Below are 20,357 nucleotides of genomic sequence, written 5' to 3' on the forward strand. Positions count from 1 at the left end.
GACTGTTTGGGGCGATGGGCTCTGCCAGTTTGGAGTTTTCTTGAACAAAGCTGTCTGTGTTTAATATTCCTAGGCAGACTTTCAGAGTAAGTGCGTGTGCACCGGGAGAGCAGGCTGCACAATTTGCTCCCGTTTGACATAATCATAGGCTGTCCTGGCACCTGGAACAATTTAATGAATACCTTAGGATGGGTTTTGCTGTCAGATCATAATACCACATTTCACAAAAGCTCTTGCCACTGTCACCGTCACTGCCTGACACTGTGACAATGTGAAGAACCCCCAGAGCTCTAGGTAGCGGTGCACTGATACGAAAAACGTATTTATTCAACCTGCACCAACCATGCAGTGGAATATCATCTTTGATGCCCATTCTTTGGCCATGTTTTTTGGATAAAAGACTGGGGAAAGCTATTCCATTACTCCCAATACACCAAAGTTGCACTGTGAGCCTCTTAACTCATGTTTACACAGCGCTAAAGCTCTGGTGATGCCATGGCACTCTTCTAACAAACCACAAGGTTTTCGCAAGAAGGTTGCAGCGCAGCCTTGAGAAAAAGGAAGAAAATTAGTTGAGCCACAGAGACAGGAAAGATCACACCGTCACCAAACCCAGACTGCCTCCAACAGCATTTTTTTTTCCTCAGTGGTCTGAGAACCCAGAAACCCAGAGCAACATTTCGGGTTTTCAGTGAAGCCTGTGCTGCTGGGAAGCGCTTTGAATCTCACTCTGGTTTTGGAACATCACAAGGTGACAGGGCAAGACCTCAGAGACGTGCCGAAAGGAAGAGCTCAGAAAATGCATTCGTATGAGATGTGAAGAAGGGCACACAAGAAGCTGATGGCAAAACCATGCTCCCTGACACCCAGGTTACCCTGTGATCACATGTATTAAAGACACCAATCCTTGGGTCTTTATATGGAGAAGTCCGGGGCCAACTCTTAGGTAGCAGGGGCATTGCAGGGGGTGATTTGCAGAGCCGTGTGTGCCGTTCAGCTGGGAAACCCTTGAGCAGAGCCCAGCTGCTGTCACAGCTCCCAGGTGGGCTGCTGCCCTCCCCACCTCTGCCCCTGGGCAACAGCCATACTCACACCATCACTTAGGCACTACCAAAGCTTTGGGCATCTTTAAGAGACACCACAGGGCCATGCTGAGTAGAGGTGGAAACCAAACCCTGGGGTGGACAAGCCCTGTTTGCAGACAGCCTTTTCTCCTGTCCCTTGCCTGCATGCCTGCAGCTGGGATTTTCACTCCTTGGGTAAATCTCCACACTTCAATCGCTCCAGCTGGTTTTGCCATTCCTGTTGCTTCCTTTCAGCTAACCATGACTAACTGCAGCCTCCCCACTAAAACTTTTTTTTTTTTAATGTTGTTGTTTGGTGGGGTTTTTTTGGTATGAATTATTTTGGGCATTTGGGGGACTTCACATAACTGAATCAACACAGCATCACTCTTACAAGTACTTCCCCAGAGCGTGTGTATGGATAATGTTCTGCCCCAATGGAGGAGCTGGACTGCTTGACAGCTTCCTCATCTGACAGCTGGAACAGGAGAGGGTCTGAATCAATTTCAAGCCTGGTTTTAGAGCATTTAGTCCTTCGACACTACACCATACACTTGCAAAAATATTTGTTCTGTACAAATTTTGTACAGAAATCTAAAACTTCCTCGCCACTGAAAAGGAACTGTTTTTATGGGGTTTTTTCAGTATTCTGGACTACAGCAAGATATTCCAGTGGCAGGAATACTAAGATATCTCTGTTGGAAAGGCTATACTAGCAATGGTAATTTAGTTCACACTAAGTGTGTCAGGATTACCCTCCTTGGTATTGGGAGGTGGGACGATTTGCATGTGAAGGGAGGACAGTTAAAGCAAAGGGTGAGTATGAGACATGTGAAAACAGAGAGTAAACCAAGTGAAAATGACCCAATTTTCTACTGATTTGTTCAATGAGTTCCTGCAAGTAATTTTTTCCTTCTGCTATTTATGGGGTTTCCCTCTTCTAAATGTTACTACGGTCACTGTGGTGTAACAGTAATTTGTTTATATAACCCCCGAGTTGCACATACAGACCCAGATGGTATTTCAGAACCACTACACTTGGGGAAGATTTTCTAAAACCTGTACATTAAAACTTCATGGAACAGTGATTTTTCATCACAACACTAGTGAGGCCTCCTTCAGAGAAGGGCACAACACTAACTGTCCTGCCACGAAGAGACGGTTGCTCAGCCCTGATGCTCTGCTGAGGTCCCCTTGAACCTGCAATTAGGCTTCAGCCTTGTAACACACTTGTTTCAGCTTCATGTTCCATTACTTCTCTTCATACCAAGCACCAGAAAAAAACCCTGATGGGCTTGGTTTAATATTGGGTTTAATTAAGATAAACCTAAGAAATCAGGAGCTCAAAAGCACAGTGGAAAGTATAAAACCGTATGTACTTATTGCATTTAGTTCAAATATTAGTTAAAAAACCAAACCAAACACCTCTGTGTTTTTCCTACAGCTTATTCTGTGGCTCAAAACTGGTAAAAGACCAAACCTCTACGAGCAACATAACTTCTTTGTAGCCTAATGTATCATATGCAAAATACTACTTGAATCCCCAAAACCTATTAAAACTCTGGGCATGAGATGTCTAGAAATTTAACTGTGTCTCAGCCCATGTTAACTTTTTTCCTACGATATAAAACAGAATGCTCTACAAAAACCTCATATTGTGAATGAAGCTGTCCTCCATGAGGTGTTTGTTGCTTGAAATCACGAACATCAGAGTAAAAATACTTGTAGATGTTATTTTAGGTTTAACAGATTGACTGATTCACAGCCCTGGGGAACTTCACCTGTTCTGTGCAAGAACACGTATCACAACCCAGCAGAGTGTATTCTGACTTAAAGCTGTATCGTACTTGTGGGTTACAGAGAGGAACAGCCATGAACAAGGATATTCTGCTTTTGGTGCCTCATGTGTTTGCAAAGCTCAGCAGCGACCTTTGATAATCGTTCCTTTTTACCAGTATGTTCATCATATTGGAAATAAACATTAAACCAGTAAATGTTGTACCTCTTCTGCCCTATTTCAGCCTCCACATTTTGGATACTGGGCACTGAACAAAATCAGACTACTTCCCTGAAGGTAAAAGTAAATTCACTGGTATTTCCCCCACAGACCCTCCTTTTACAGAAGCAGCATCAGCAAGGCCGCAAAATGCTTCCAAAGCTACTCAACTTTAGCGAGGGAAAGAGGAAAAGAATAAGACAATGGTATTTCAGTAAGCAGCAATAAGCCCAATACAGCCGAATTTTAGTGTACAGAGTACTGTGACATACACAGTATAAATTATTCAACTGGCCTCACGACCCTCTCAGGTTTTTTTAGTAGCTTGCAGAGAAAGTTTAACAGCATCATTACATTCATGCACCACTGCTACAGTAGGTTTGGACCTCCTGTAATACTAGCGTTCTTGCCAACCTCCCCTGCCTCATAGTAGCAAACATTTAAGGAATACTGAAGAGGGGGTAATTTTTCTTTCCTTTATGGTTCCCTTTAAATATTGACACAGAGGCTGGCACTATCACAGCACTTCCTCCTTGCTGTAGTAAAGTGGCAAATCACAGCGATGCAAATTCTTAAAAGTAATCCAAAACACCTTACATGAAGCATGGATGTTAACAGTCTTTAAGAGCTCAGCACTTGTCTGGTACTGGATGGACAGTAAAGTTAAAAAAAATTATCTCTCAAGTGCTATTTCACTGCATTGCAAACCTGCACTGAGTCAGGTTGCATATGTGTTTTTTAACATCCCATACACACACAAACACTTTGACTTCCCAACTGATTTGAGGAGTTGGATTTCATTCTTTACAGGGGCAAAAGAAAAAAAACAACTCTTATTTGGTTATTCTGTAGTTTGTTTGTCAGCACTAACGCATCGTTTAGCGCTTAGTCTCTGCTGCCCTCCAAGCTGAGGAGAAGCACTAATTTGTTGTCTTACAAACTGTATTGCTACACTCTTACTCAAAGTATCTCTTGGGTACCTACCGTAAGTGCATTTTAGTGAGAGTACCACACCCATGCCCTTAGATGCTTGCCTCTTTTTCGGCTTGGAGAAGTACCCAAAAGCCACTCTTGCCCCCCAAACCCCCGAGTAGGAGCACAGACCCCTTCCCAGGGTGAGCGGGGCTCTCTCTACCCTTCCTAAAGCCTATGCAAGGATCCAAAAGGGTCACAAAGAGGGGGAACACACACATACCCATCTGGTTATTGAGACAAACCTCCAGTCAGAAGGTTTCTTCAACATATCTTTGTAACAGAGAGCTCGCAAGGAGGAAAAAAATCAGTAACAAAAGCCAGAGGGTAGAGGCCTGCTGCCAGCCACACACACGCCCTGCTCTCTCCCTGTAACAAGGGAGTACTCACCGTGCAAAATGCGTGGACCTTCATCCTACAAAGAAAACTCAAAAAGGTTTCCCAGTGAGCATGTAGCCAGACGTTAACCTCTGGTGGTGTACCTGACTGTCAAATTCCACCTGATGTTCAGGCACTTTTGTTTCTCAAGCACAGACAGCAGTTCTTGACACATGGTGGCTTTCAGGCTATTCTTTTTGACCCTCTGAATGCTCAAAATCAGAGCAATTAATTACAGAAGCAGCACACGTGAGAGCTGCAAATCCCGAACTCCTCTTCAACTGTTTTATTCAATAGTTGGAGAACCTTGCAAGACTGCATTTTATAAAGACCTTTCTTCCTACAGCTCCATTATGTTTACAATTTTGTCAAAATTATTATAAAACATTTATTGACAGCAGCAATAAACAGTACAAATTTATGTAAACAGAAATTAAAGCAGAAAATTACTTTAAGACATTTTTGACCAGCCAGCTGTACAAAAGCTTAAGCAAAGCAGCAGTAAGGGAGGCTGGGTTTGGAAGAATCCACAGATTTTAGGAGATGTCATGCCTTATTAGATCACCAAAATAAGCTGTTATGGTCTTCAGTTTGTTGTTGAGAAAATTTTGTTCTATTTCAACTTTCCCTCCTGGCCCTGCTAAGGAAGCCACCTGAAAAAGAACAAAAAGCAAATCAATCAGTGCACAGGAAATAAGAGGCAAAACCCCAAACATTTTATACATTCATGAAATATCACATAAAACACATCTTTGCTCTTAATATTGGTGACAAAGTCCTTGGCACCTAATGCCTCTGGTTTCCCTTTCCATATCTCCTTTTACTCACAGAAGTCGTTCATAGCATTCTTGTGACTGAAAAGTCCCCCTCCCCCCAAGTCATGAAAATAAGAGGACTTCAGAACTAAAGATAAACACTCATGGTTCCACATGCCGTGGTGCTGCGGAGAGATACGGTAGACTCCGGTTTGGAGGGTATTTGGCATTTGAGACACCCAGTGGTGGCAAAAAGCAAGCTGTAAAGTGTGCTGTGAAAGTGTCAAACCCCCAGGTTTGGGGGGAAGAGTAGAACCAAATCCTGGACCAAAGCATAAAGGTTGCAGTGAAGAGGGGCAGCGGGGGGTGTGTGTGTGTGGGTGGAGGGGACATGACAATCACAGAAAACTAAACAGGCAGAAAAGCTCACAAAAAACAACTACAGTTTTTTGTTGCTGCTATTGCAAGAACAACAACAAAAAGGTGTCATGCTCAGTGGAGTCTCAGTGTTGAGGGTAAGGCTGCAGGCAGCTGAGTAACTGCAGGCAGGGAGAGCCCCTCAGCCAGCACCGGCCCCAGCTCTCGTGTTTACGATCACTGGAGTGCGAATTTCACTGTTCACGCTCTGTTGACTGAGGCCGGTGCACACCTTTAATGCTTAATGATTACAGACAACATTTTGCAGCGGACTTTGCATTTTAGACTGAAGCAACAATACTTTCTCCTCTCCACGATGGCTAGTATGACCCCTCTGAAGGATGACAGCCATACAAGTTACTGATCTCTCACCGGGACAGACTGCACAGATGGAAGGAAGAGAACACTAAAACCAAGCATTGACTGCTTTCCGCCCCCCCATCACGGACCCCGAGGACCTGTGCTACAGTGGGGATCCCTGCTCCACAGTTCTGCTCCCTGCTGCTGTTTTCCCTGCCTGCTGCAGGAGAGCTATTTCTGTATTTCCCTATGCAAGGAAATTTCCTGAGCAGACAAAGCGATCAAGGTCTGCAAGCCTGCAGCAGATTTTAACTGATCTTCAAACCAAGAAGTCTGTGATACTCGCAGCTGAAACCTAAAAGTTCAGGTTGCACTATTAACACTTCTAAACTCCTTTGAGACTTGACTCTGTAGTGCAGGTTTAAATATAAACATGCTGAACTTCCTCTGTTTTACTGTAAGTAAAAAACCAGCCTACTAGCAGAAGGAAATAACAGATTAATCTAAATTATACTGTGAACTTTTATTAACTTGCCCAGAAAATTACTACACTTATCTAAATCAAGCATTTACTTTTCTGTTTTTTTGGGTTTTTTTGTTTTTTTTTTCCTTCTCCCTTTTTGTTTCTGCAAATGAAAACAGAAGCATGAGTGGTTTCTTCATCCTTCAATTTGATGTTAATAGGAAAAAAATCTCCTCGTTCTTGTCAAAGAGGAACCTGCCACTTAAGTAAAAAAGCAGAAGCTGGCTGACTTATAAATAGCACAAAGAATCTGAAATTGGCAACTGATCAGGAATGTTAATTTTACAACTTATCTTTTCTTACTTGAAATCCTAAAAGAAGTTAACATTGTGGGGCTACCCACTATTTTTTTCTAGGAAGACATGTAATTTCATACTTTTAATTTATTATGAACAGAAAGCTGGAAAGTTCCTTCCAAAAAGCGTTAGAGACTTCATACTTTATAGCCAATGTTGTTTAAGTATTCTCAAATATTAATTGCATTAGTCAACTTGATATAGGAATACTGAAGTTACTGTCTTGGGGTTACATACTCCCATTTTCAGCACACAACTGGTGTCACTACGATATTTAAGTATGACTAATGCATTGACATTAAACACAAGTGTTTACTAAATATTTCTCTTAGAAGTAAAGCAAAATGCTTCCACAGCAGTGCAGGCAAATGCTGCTCATCTGCTGAGGGGTGGCATCCACTGAAGGTCACCTGAGAAGTTAGATATGCCGGGTCTAGTTTGTTAAATCCAGGATAACCAAGACTAATTTCTAACGACTACTAAAAGTATTTGATAAACCCAAAGGTGACAAAAACCTAAATAAGCACACAGGAGCGTAAGCTCCACAGGGACGGATCTGGTACTGCATGTTCCTCACCGCCCCCCCCCCCCCCCAATATTCAGAGGAGAGAGATGCAAATCCTCTGTGATGATGCTTATTTGTAAATTGCTGGAGGTTGCAAATTTAATTATGTAGGAGTTGCCAAGTTTTCCTCAGAAGGGCTCACTCAGCCCCGACTGTGTAATGAGGGAAAGCTGCCACATACCAAGCTTCTTCAGAAAGGTGCCAGTTTGGTGGAGGGACACCCTCTAAAAATAACAGCAGACTGAGTAACGATGCTTTGAGAAAAACAAAGGTGCTCACCTATTTTTAAAAATACCAACACACATCTCCTGTTTTTGCAGTAAGCTACAACGGTGAATACAGAAAAGCTTCTTAATTTCTTTTAAAAACTGGACTAGTCCAGTATTCGCTTATTTTGCATTTTCCTGTGCAAATATGATGATTTCCAACTGGCAACTCTCCTCATCCTGGTTTGTTCTGTAGCCCAAACCCACATACTCAGGTGGGCAGATTGCTTTTGTTGCACTGGGTAATTCTGCACGTGCCACACACCTCCCTGGGCAGCAGCAAAGGATGCAGCTTCTCTTAATGCCTCCCTGCATCCCTCTCACCTGGATGCTTCATCCTCCAGTTCAGCGACTGCTGATGGAAATAGTTGACAACTAGACACTGCCACAGAGCATTAAAAAAGTAGCCAACAGGTTTGATCTCAAGTTTAAAATAGGAGACATCCGAAGAGAGATAAGTAAAGGGAAACAAACACGGAAGATTACTTCAGGAGCACAAGCTGCTGAAGATGGAAACTTGCCTTATACAGTTCAGGTACCTTTTTGACCTCGCTGGTTTTCCTGCTGGCCTTGCAGGTTCTTTATCATACTGAAATTCCTTTAGTAAAGGAATTCCTATCTGTTCCAGCCACCAACTAAGGTGACTGTGGATAAAAAGCTTATCATAATTTTTTTCCCCACTCCAAGAAACTTCTGGGGTATAAGAAATACAAGCTTTTCGGCTTGATAGGCAGTCACACAAGAATACTGTGTTAAATTTAATTTTACAGGACACTAGTAAAAAGAGGAGCCTCCTCCCCCTGCAACCAATCTAAAGGCTAGGGGGGGAAAAAATATCCCACTCTCCCAGAAAAAAAAAAAAAAAAGGCAATGGTACTCTTTACACTGAATGTCATAAAATGCTCTCAGAAAGAATTTTTCAAAATGTACAGGCCTCCAAGTGAATTATGCCACTGCCAAGGCAGTGCTGCCACTCTTTGACAGGCCAGAGATTTTTTTTTTTCTTTAGCTTGGAGGTAGGCAAACTATAATGCAGTATTCAAGTGCTACGAGCTGTAGGAAGACTGAAGTCCAGAGGTGTCTGGATACTGGAGGTATCTTCTGGCTTTTTCTTTTAATCAAGGACTGCAAACAGATTGAGTTTAAAGTGGGCAGTGTAAAAGTTGCCATTATTAACATGATAGTCACAGCTGAAGTGTAAGCAATTATGTTCACTTAGAAATTACCAGCCTCCAAAACACATCAACCAGTGTCTTTTACCTGCCAGCTCCCCTAACATTCAAGTATCCCAAAAATACAATCAAATTAATCTGAACTCATTGCCTGGCCTCTCAACTCCCTGCTTTGCTCACTGTTATATTTACTCCTAAATAAACACAATGTTGCTTGGCAGGTCCCATTTGGCTAGGCCTCCAGTCTAAGATCACAGCTAAATGAACAGGACCAGTGGTATTTTTACTAGTCTGCCTCCCGCCAAGTTTATTAATTCACAGAGGTTACCATATATTCTTTTATCAAACTGATCTCTCTGGTATGATTTTATGTTCTCTGAATGACACCAGAGAGAATGAAAACAAATAAACGAGTTTTACCCATCTCTGCATTCCCCTTCATTGGCCAGTCATTTGTAACAACTGGACTTTAAAAACAGAAATACAGCAAGCATCTTCCCATCCAGGCACTAGACTTGCAGACAACAACGCTTCAGTGTCTAACTGTAGATTCTCTCAAAATGGACAACAAAGATTAGGTGGGAGCAAAAGGAAGAAAAAAAGAAAAGTACCTGCATGATGTGTATTCTTTCTATGACTATCAAGGTCAAGAACACTTTCCTTAATTCTAGGCTTAGGGAATCACCCAACACACTGACAAGGAACAAAAGGTAATTTGTATCTTCTGGCAGCATTTGGAATATAAGCCAGATCTGAGACACAAACGTTTAGGATAGTACAAGCTCCAACAACAGTAAAATTTCACTAAATTAGGCATAGCTATCACAAACAACAAAAAACCCAACCATCTCCAAAACCCAAACCCATGAATCTACCCAAATTCTGAAGTTTGGCACCATTCATCAAATCTTCAAATAGTAAAGATGCACACAAAGTTTTCAATAAACAGGAAGAGGTCTGAAAAGTGACTGCTAAAAAAAAAAAAAAATAGAAAAAATTATCAACAGCGGATAGACTAAGGTAAACCTTTCCCAGCCTCCCACGCTGCTTCTGTTTTTAAAAACACAGTATTCTGAGTAAATAAATGCAGCCTGTAAGATCTTCATAGCAGGGACTGAGTTATAAACCTATACAACACCAAGCAGACTGCTGGTAGGTCAGCTCATAATGGGTGAAACTACAAACTGGCTGGTAACAAATAAATCACTAGCTAGTTTAAGTGGAAAGAGATTGCAAATTTGCATTACAATCCCAATATACAGTTCCAGTTAACTGGTAGGAATTACATGGGAGAATACCATAAATAATATAAACGGAAGAGCATGTGCCTGTGAACACCTTGCTAGTGCGCAGCATTTATCACTTCCCACTGGATCTCCCACATATCTGTGAAATGTTGCACCACGTCCACCACATGCCTGCTTTCACACAGTGCATCCTCCCAATGCCACTGCTGTTGCACCCCCAGGCAGTACACCCACTGTCCCATGCTCCTCAAAAGCTGGATTGGCTCCCCCTCTCAGCAAGCTTTAAAGGACGCAGATATTTTTGAAAATTCTTTCATCCATCAGAATGATGTGTTCATGGAGAACGCAGGCTGTAGTGCTACAGTCTTGACTAATGTTCAAAAAAACCCCAGTCTTGACTGAAAGTTAAGACAGAAAGGCATTTTCCTTTGCACAGGCTTAAGTTAAAACCCTTGAGGTGCTCTCTAAGGTTTTATGGACATGGAAAACCACCTCCTGCAGGTGACTTACTGTTAAGTTATCTGCAGCCATCTAAAAAACCCCATCAACCTGACAATGTTTTGCCCGTCATGCCTTTCTGCTCGTAATTTTAAACACAGGTATCTTGTTTGGTCTGTCAAATTTACAGAATTATGGTTGACATGGATAGCAATCAACAATTAATAGTTCTCTTAACCATCAAATTTATGTTAGGAATTTACTTCAATTCTGAAGTGTAAAACCTTGTATATGGTTTGATGAAGAAATACTACTCAGACATGGTTAAAAGAAAGAATATTATTTGACACATTACCCAAAAAGAAGCACTTCTCTCCCTCCATTACCCTATACTATCATAAGAGCTAAAAATAACTGCCTGAAAAAGGGGGCATTTTGCAGAAATTTAATAGCAACTCTAACAGGAAAAGGCATTGTTTCAATAAATAAACCAGTTCCTGTTTATGAAACTGGAACTGTATTAACAGTGGATTGTGCGGTAGACTCACATTTGGAAGAGGGGCTGCTTTTTCAGTCATTCACTTTCAACAAGGTCTTGACACTTTTTTTTTTTTTTTTTTTAAATTAGTTTTTCTCATACCCCATACCACCAAGAAGCCTGCCAGTGCCAAAACTGTAGAGGAAGTTAATAGGCCCCATGATGTGACTTCACAACATGGTGGCTGTCACTGAGCAAAGCCACAGTGTCATATCCTTCCTAGTAACCTGTATTCAAGCTTCAACTCGCCTACACAGAGAGAAGCTTCTGGACAGTGGCAAATACTTCTCAAATTGTCTTGTTTCTTCCTCTTGCTACATGCTGGATCTTGGATAGGGCAAAACTTTTCTAACTCAAAAAGCTCTCAAATCTAATAATAACTGGCCATTTTACTCTCAGAATCTTCTTCAACTAGCAAAGTCACTTGTATTTGGACTTAAGGGTAGACCAACATTATTCTAATAGATTTGCCTTCTCTGCTGTAAGGATCGTAAAGATTTAAATGTTATCTGAAAATTGGCCTCCATTATCCTGCTGTTTTGATATACTAACACACGATGCAAAATCAAAAATTGCATTACTGTATGCTCGAGATGTTAAATCTGCAACATTTCCAGCAGCTAAAAATCAGAGAGACTTAAAAGATAATCCCATGGTAAATAAATATAAGATTTTCTTTTTGCTAAAAAAGAAAAATCTGTTTCTGAATTATACCACTATCTGTAAATTTGTAGAATATGACTGTCTTCAAGGAACAGCGAAGAAGTTTAGGATAATCACTGATGCACAATACAGTATCTGAGCAGTTAACCATCCATGGTCAGGGTAATAAACTCCTGATTTCTGAGTACTCCATCTCTCACACTTGGCTAGGCTGGTAAGGAAGCCAATAAGGTCAGCTGTCTCGCAACGTATCAGGTCACCAACATTTTAGGCTCATCAGTTTACTGGGGGGACTCATCGCGCAGCCTGACTCCACTCTGACCACCCGTGAGAGAACAATACCTCAGTGGCAGCACTCACATGGCTTACAAAAAAAAAAAAGTCTGGAGCATCACTACATTAGTAGGTGAACACATAGGAGGAGATGTTTTGGTATCTTACGCAGTCAAGTATGCGTTCTGCACGAGGAGAAAAGAAGCTATTCCACCCTTAAGAAGGTCTTAGAGCAACAAATCCCAGGCTGCTCCTCCTCCTCTGCTGCAAATACTAACATATAGAAGTATTATCTGGTATAGAAAACAGTTTGTGCAAGAGATTGGGCTTCTTGGGATGAGTCCTGGTCCACGAGGTGAGTAAACCCTCCCATTCAGCACAGTGAGACAGAGCACAGCTTGCTAAACACTTCATAACAACATTTAATCATTGTGTTTCAACACGGTTGCTTCTCAAGTCACTCATGGAGATCTCTGTTAAATTCTGCTGGAGTATTAAGACCTAAATGTAGGATCTCCTGCAGAGACCAGCTTTCTTCCCCTTGATCTGGTGGAAAGGAACCAGCCAAGAACTGGAAGGATACTGGGGAAGGCTGAGCATTCCTTGACTGCAGGTTCCCAGATGCCAGTAGGGTAATTCAACAGCAAAGCAAGGGGAAGAAATTAATTTTCATCCAAATTTTGCCAAGGCATGTGTGTTCATACACTTTTTTTTTTTTTAATATCATCAGCTTAAATTAGTACCATTCTTATAGAAGGCAAGAACAGTTTTCAGCTACCAAAGTATTTATCAAGTGTTTTCACTTCATTTTGCTGTGGTGTAATTTCAATTTAAATATTAAAGCCTATTTAAAACAGTGATTTCTAGTTCTTTCCTATTTTGTGGGAAATTAAGTAGATCAAATTTTTTGTTTTGCTTTCCAAAAACACCACTGGCAGGCAAATAGAAGTTTAGCCCCCCAGAACTGAAGCAGTACTAATATACTTCTGACTGGTAGTTTCTACAACTTCTTTCTTATCCCCCCCCCCCCCCCTTTTTTTTTTTAAAGGATGTGCAAAAACCTTAAAAGGAATAAAAGACTCTGATAAAAAGATGCTGCAAATAGATGGGTATCAACAAGGGTGTCACACATGAGCTACATAATAGGCACTATTAAGAAAACTTTTTTTTATGTAGGTGTACACACCTGTGTATATATGTATAATAATTCATGGTTATTCCTTAAGTAGAAAGAACATTTGGAAGGTTGATTTGACCTTACAAATTTTGTAGCAAGTACACACTTGTAAACAAGGAGATTTGATGCAAGTAAGGGAATTACTTCACGTTTCTTGTAAATGCACCAACCATATTCCACTGGTTCGCGGCTCCCTCTCGAGGCAGAAGTACAGAAGATCATTTCTCCTCCACCTAATCTCGGTGAATTTTTTAAGGGAATTCAAAGAACCTCATCTCTCTCTACAAGGCTGACTACACAGAAAAGGCTGCGCCTGCAGACATAATAAGCACTGGTTCTGCAATAAAATCATGCAGAACAAGGCTGGATGTCTTGCCTACCAATAAGGCAACCCAGTCCTCCAACACAGCTAGGTAAGGTCATCTACCACCTGCTTTCACACCAGCAGCAGGATCCCTATTGTATGTTAGCTATCTAACTGTAAAAAGCAGCATGTATTTTCCACTCAATTTGCACCAACTTAACTAAAGGTTAAACAGTATTTTTATTGTAAGGTTGCTTCTAACTGCTGTGCATTTATTTCCACTTCTGCTTGAGATCACTATCAGACAAGCAAACTTGCACTGATATACTGGCTTACAGTCAGTGTATCATCTTTATGAAGGTTTGCAGTGGCAATTAAGTCAGCTTCTAAATCAAATTTAGCTGAGTAAGCACACAAGCACACCTCGGTTGTAGATTCAAGCCAGTCAACAAGAGACAAGAGACAGAGTACAACTGTCACCTCACGTTAAGGATGTTAGACCACCTATTCTAGAAGTTAAGTGATCTCCAAAAGCCTTACATATGCGTATGACCACACAGAGTTAATTTTTGAGGACACAGAAGAGCCAAATCTTACATGCCTGAGTAATGTTACTACAAATCAAACTCAGGTTTTTAAGTTTCCATTCAAGTCTAAGGCATCAGATAACCTGTTCAGCAAATATTGCCTTATCCAAGCTACAGTTTTCAGGTATTTGTCTCCTGCACGAAATGTTTAAGATTTACTTCGTCAAGCTTTTACAGGCCCCTGGAGTTTATGGACTACATTCACAAGGCAAACTACACCATTACACCCTAGCAGTGGCATCCACAGGCCCTTGCCAAGGCAGCTGTTGCAGCAGAAGCTGCCCTATCCGGTCCACAAGAAAGGTAAGATGGATGAGAACTGTGCAAAGCCATGCGCAAACTGAGAAGACAATTGTCTGCACTAACCATTAGAGACCTTCAATGATAAATCTTTTTTTTTCTGGGGATTCACAGCCCTGGAAGTGTAGTGGCAGCAAATTCAGAAACTTCATTCTTAAATATAGCCAGAGCTGATGGCAGCCAAACCCATAACCAGTCTTCTATGGACCAGAGCATCCACTAAGGTCACACCTGGAACAGCCATGTTTGACACACCTCTGTCTACCCAGAATTAAGACTATGTTTCCCTAAACAGTGGGCTAGGTTTACTTGTTCCTTCCCAGCTTTCAGTTCATCAGCCTTTATTTTTTTTTCTTACGCTGGCATGATCTCTAGAGAAAGGCAAGAGGAGCCAACTTATCTTCCCAAAAGTAGCCCATAGCCTGGACAACTGAACAGAACCCAGGCCTATAGCCATGTGCCTCTAACAACAAACCCATGATCACAAAGCCATATTTTTGAGCAAAAGCAGTTACTCTTCAGCCATTTGTGTAAAGGCAAACCTGTGGATGTCCATCAAGGAACACTTAGAGCACATCAACAACATTCAGAGCCAATCAGACCAAGACGTAGGAGGTGGCAAGACACCTAACCCAACAACTAGGGGTGCCAAGCTCTCTTCTGTAGGAATAGGTGCAGGCCTGTGGGCAGTACTCTTAGATGCTTTTGTGGGAATGTAAGAGAAATGCAGATGCCTTTGTCCATTTAAAAATCCAGTAAAAAGTGCTCATAAGCACAGCAGAAACCTGGTAAGGTCATTCTTTATTCTAGGAATGAAATAATTGATGAAATGCAGTGGTTAGAAGTTGAAACCAGAGAAACTCTGCTTAAAATTCAGGTCCCTGTTCAAAGATTCATAAGCCACTTTGACATTCCACCAGCCTGGAACACAAAATGAAACTGAATCATCACCCCCTGTACAAATGGTGCTGCGCATAGTACTGTCTCATAGGGTGCTAATACTCAGCCCATGTGAATTTCAGCCTGTTTCTCAAGCCAGCTGTTTGCCACCAAGGATTCTGCAAGTCACCATGTGGCTTGAGACCTTGCCTGCTTTAGTATCAGACACAGCTTTTGGAAAAGCAGGAAATAATCCTGGGAAGTTCTGCAGCATATTGCAGGTGAGCAGAACATCTCATTGCTCCCTTTGTTGCAAAAAATTACAAGATGTAAATAACATAGAAACTAAACCAGGGGAATTGTTACAGTCATCTAATTACTTTAAAAAAAATAATCGCTAATATAAAAACTCCAGACCAGTGAAACAAATAGTGTGTTTATCGAGTCAGTGATGCATCTAACTATCTAATCACTGCAATGCAAGCAGCCCATATGGAACCACACACTTGTTTACACAGCATCGGTACCACTTCTGGTAGCATGACATTTGTTTCTTATCTACTAATCAGTGATAACAGTGATTGCAGGCTGTACAGTGATTTCCTGCAACTCAGGCATGAAGTGAAAGCCACGAAAAATTAGGACTCAGCAGCTTATCAGATAGTAAGAGCTCAATTTTTTTTTTTTTTTTAATAGTGATGTATCTGTCTGGCACTCAAGAAAGCTACTAGCTTTGGATCTTCTATAAGAACCTCCAATCTGTTGCTTTATGAAGGAACAGTATCAAAATGATGGAAATAATTTGCTACTCCCATTTCTAAATATATCAAAAGTACTGCAAACGTAGAAATCACTTAACACAAGGGTCAAACAAACCTAAAAAAACACACCACATTCAGCTGAACAGATTTAAAAGTCTTGAGTTTGTGTTTATAATACCTGTGTTTTAAGCCAGCCAAGTTTTTTGTAATTACCAAACCCTTATCCAGTAACACACCTGGTCAATGTCAGCATTCCGAGGTAGAAAATACACAATATTGTTGGTGATCTTCTTTGAGAGCCTGAAAATCTCAAATGTTGAAGCCAGTAAAGGAAAAAAACCAAGAATGGGGAAAAAGAAGTTGCTTTATATTAATTAATTTTCTAAGTATGTCCCAAATTAAATTATTATGCAATTAAATTACAGCTGGCCTTCTGGGTGTGTGAATTAGATACTCTTCTAAAATGCACAAATTAATATTGTTTAAATGCAGAAACTCTATTTCACCATTACCACCCTAGAAAGCAGAAAAAAACCCCAAACCACCTCACTTTTTAAAGAAAGTTGAACTGAACTACAGACAATAATCTGAGAAATTTGAATGCAGTGTATAGCTAGTACGTTGGTTTGATACTTGTTTTCTAATCCATTTTGTGGAATCTTTTCTCACACAGGCACGCAAAGATTTCCTTACTCTTACGACTACATTTTAGCCAAAAAGGAAACAACCGAGATTATTTTTGGGGGGGGGGGGGAACTCCCACCACATTTCATATTTGATGAAACTATTATGCTAACACCTTCCCAGATGAATGAGTGCTCAATACCACTGTTAAGTTAGTATGGAATTTTATACATTAATTAAAGGGTTAGTATTTTGCTCGCACACTTCTGTGGTTTCCCAAGTCATAGGCAGGTGCTATGATTAAGAATAGTTTGAGTCAGATATTTAAAATAAGATATACCTTTTTATAAAACAATTAAAAAGTGGAATTAATTACAAAGTCATAGCTCACATAAATAATTATTACCTATATATACAGATCACATGGCTATTACTTCAGAGTATTTTAATAAAATAATATAAGAGTTAAAACTGCTGAAGTAATGCTTGAAATTAAGAACCTACTACAATTCTCTGAAGCATTTTTTACTTTTACAAGTAACTGACTTTTTAAAAACAAAAAATTATAATAAAAGTATTTAATTTTAGGTGGTCAAAGTCATATAGCTGAGGTTGGGGGCAGAGGACTAAACAAAATGTGGTACATCTGGGCTCTTCAGCTGCTGGTCATATCATCCCCAGTCACCCAAACGTACATGCAAAGCCCGTGTCAAGAGAGGGGGAGAAGAAAGAGAACCGCTTGTAAATGACTGAAAATCACAACGTGTAACTTTGAAAGGATATCCGTCTGGGCAAATCATGGTTTGGATATCAAAGATTTCAGCAGTGGCATAGTCAGGCCCCCCCCAAGGTGGGCTGAGGAACACAACATCTGCCTGCAGGTCGGCAGCCAGCACCATGAAGTCTCCGCACACGAATTCTATCTGATCTGCCACACCATACACCTCAGCATTGTGGCGTGCGAGACTGAGTTTCTCAGGATTGATATCAATGGCGATCACTGCAAATGAAAGAGAGCAAATGCACGGGTTAACGTGAGCGGTGAATGCCACCCGACCACCAAACGGCCATTTCAGAAGGAAGGTGCTCTTCTGCAGCCACCAGGTAAGCCACGTCTATAATTTACTGTTGGGTGGTGAGTCACCACTTCAGTTTTGTAGCTCACGGTAGACAAGAAGCTACAGCTCCTCAGAGGAGGACCACCTGCCCTTGTGTGGCAGGCGCAGAGATTCCACCAAGAGCAGAACCGCTGCATTTACAAACCAGCAAGGGAAGCCACACAGCCACGACTGGGAAGGCTCAGCTGCTGTTCCAAAGCTGGGAATCTTTTAGCTTTTGGCAGTCATAGTTTTACTGCCAAGACAATCTTCCATCTCAGCTCCAGCAGTGGACAAGTAAGGCTGTCCCCCTTTTAGCAGAAGAGGATGGAAGTCCTCCTCACTTCCATCTGGGCAGGAGTCTGACAGCTTAAACTATGTAAATTAGAAACTTACTCTTCTCCTTTGTTAAGGATAAACATTTGCCTGTGGCTGATCACGTACTGAAAATCGAGTTTAAAAAAAGTCAGTACATAATCATAGAAATAAACATTTAGCCAGGAAATACAAATACTCTCTAAATTTCACTTGGCTTTTTATAGAATGGATCACCACCTACCAAGTTTAATGCAGTAGAAACTACCATATGTCTTGCTCAGAAATTACTCAGAAGCATTAAATGAGCTGGTATTTTACCACACTGTTTCATGAGTAGAGGAATACCAAGTAGTCAATATTTTTACAGAAAGCACTCCCAATGCTTCACTGTAATTTCATTAGCTGGCAACAGGATCTTAGCCTAATATTACAATCACTTTTCTGTATTTGGTTCTGCCGCACCTGCAGGTGATCTCACTCAAGTGTTTTAAGTGCTATTCGCACACAACCTACTTTTGAGTACACAGACCTGGCATTAATCTCGTACACAGACTTGGGAAAAGCAGCAGCTTTGTGGTGTCTCTGCATGTCAGTGCTGCAAACATAACTCAACCTTTATCAGGGCATCTCACAGGTAAGTTACTATGCCACATAAAAATAACTTTGTACAACACAAACCCAACTCTGACTTGAAACAGAAAAGCAGTTTTGTATGTCCTTTCTAAAAACAGAAGCCTCATGTTGTGAGTCTGATGAAGCATAAAAAGGCTCTGTTGCTTCAGAAACATAGAAAAAAGAATAAAAATCAGCAAACAAAGTGCATACACCCAAATGTTTAGGGAAGAAGATTGAAGAAACAAAATAACACACTATATACAACTGCTTACCTCTCTTTGAAGTCAACGCAAATTGAATAGCGTTTCCTCCAACCCCACAGAACGCATCCACTATGATGTCGCAGTTGAATGACTGACTAACTCGGATGGCAATATGCTCAGCTATTTTCTCAGGAGTAACAGAAAACCAACCCTCTGCAAAGGAAAGGGAAGAAACGTATTGTTGCCTCTTGTTTCAAGGTCACCTAAATCAAAAACAACCAACCAACCCCTGAACACAATGGAACGTTTAGTGTTAATCCCAACATTTTTGGCTTAGTGCATTTGACCAGGAAATACAGGCTTTGAAGATGATAAACTCTGGTCAGTCCAGCAATCTGCTAAGCAGTCTCACTGAAGGAAACAGATATGCCTGAATCTTGGTAAATGCTTTGTTGAACTTGATGCTGAGGATTCTTGCTTCTCAAGGACAAGTCCACTGAGACAGCTATGAAAAAACCTCATACACCATGATTACACTCTGTAACAGATAAAATTAAAATTATATTCTCTCTTGTCCGACATTATTTTCTTTACAGCAATAAATACAGTCTGCCAAATAACCTACATGTTTATGTGGGAGTGCATCAGAAGTGAAAGGCTTACAAACCCAACAACCACAACATACAAAAAGTAGTAATCCTAATTCCTCCTTTACCTATAAATTTATGGTTTGGAAGTGGTTTCCACGTAAACATGGAAATAAATAACTTTGAAAGTGACTGCTGAAAGTCAGAACAAAACAGAACAGAACTTAAGATCCATCAGCATATTTGGAAGTCTCACAAAATTATTTTATAAAATATAAATATAGAGAAATGTAATCAAGCTTCTGAAAGAGTCTTGACCAAGCATAATCTGGGTACAGTGTGATCCTGAGCAAGCATCAGGATTATTGCAGACAGGGGTGTCCCATGCTGGAAGCTCTAATGAAGTCCAAGACTTCTGTTTGCCTGCCTGCTGGCAGATGGAACTTATCCAGAAGTGCAAATGCACTCAGTAATGCTCCTCTTATAAGAAAGCTGATAATAACCTGTGAGAAGGGCCACAGGTTAAATGCATCTTACACGAACAAGTCGGCGCACTTTGTACTCAACACACCTCTGTCTAGTTTAATTCCCTCATCAAACCGAGAGAACAGCCGGTAGCGCTGTGCCCAGTACTTGGCCAGATCCAGATCAGCAGCAATCTCAGCAGGTATAGCTCCCAGTGAAATTTTATTCCTCCTTCTCCTTCTTTTCCCCTTCTTCTTTGTCGTAATTTTTTCATCTACAGCTGGAAGACACTGCAAAAGTTAACAATCACTGTTCTTGTAGGCTAAGAATGTAATCGGTAGGTAGGGGAGAATTAAGATGCAAGATGCTCATGTTTAACAACACAGCTGTCCTGTTTAACCATGACAACTGCTACATGTCCTTTATTACTGTTTGCAGATTATGCAGATTAGCAGTTTAAGTTGAAAAAGAGCATCCTATATTTCAAAGGAATAGTGTTACCTAACAGGTATTAGTTACAGTCCCCAAAACCACAACACTCCACCCATTATTTAAGAGCCTTAACAGGACAGCCATC

At 40.9% G+C, this 20,357-nt stretch overlaps 1 protein-coding gene across 2 annotated transcripts in view; it reads right to left on the reverse strand.

Moving 5' to 3' along the window:
• Positions 1-4,290: 4,290 nt before the first annotated feature.
• Positions 4,291-20,357, reverse strand: part of TGS1 (trimethylguanosine synthase 1) — a 29,068-nt gene continuing 13,001 nt past the window's right edge. For both annotated transcript variants that reach the window (XM_037380722.1, XM_037380724.1), the window contains exons 9-13: positions 19,887-20,060; positions 18,798-18,941; positions 17,279-17,495; positions 16,108-16,186; positions 4,291-5,063 (exon numbers count right to left, since the gene is read on the reverse strand). In XM_037380722.1, the coding sequence (XP_037236619.1) occupies positions 4,947-5,063; positions 16,108-16,186; positions 17,279-17,495; positions 18,798-18,941; positions 19,887-20,060 (731 nt within the window). In that variant the 3' untranslated portion in view covers positions 4,291-4,946. The remainder of the gene's footprint in view (positions 5,064-16,107; positions 16,187-17,278; positions 17,496-18,797; positions 18,942-19,886; positions 20,061-20,357) is intronic.

The sequence above is a fragment of the Falco rusticolus genome, chromosome 3, assembly GCF_015220075.1.
Source record: "Falco rusticolus isolate bFalRus1 chromosome 3, bFalRus1.pri, whole genome shotgun sequence".
Classification (NCBI taxonomy): Eukaryota; Metazoa; Chordata; class Aves; order Falconiformes; family Falconidae; genus Falco; species Falco rusticolus.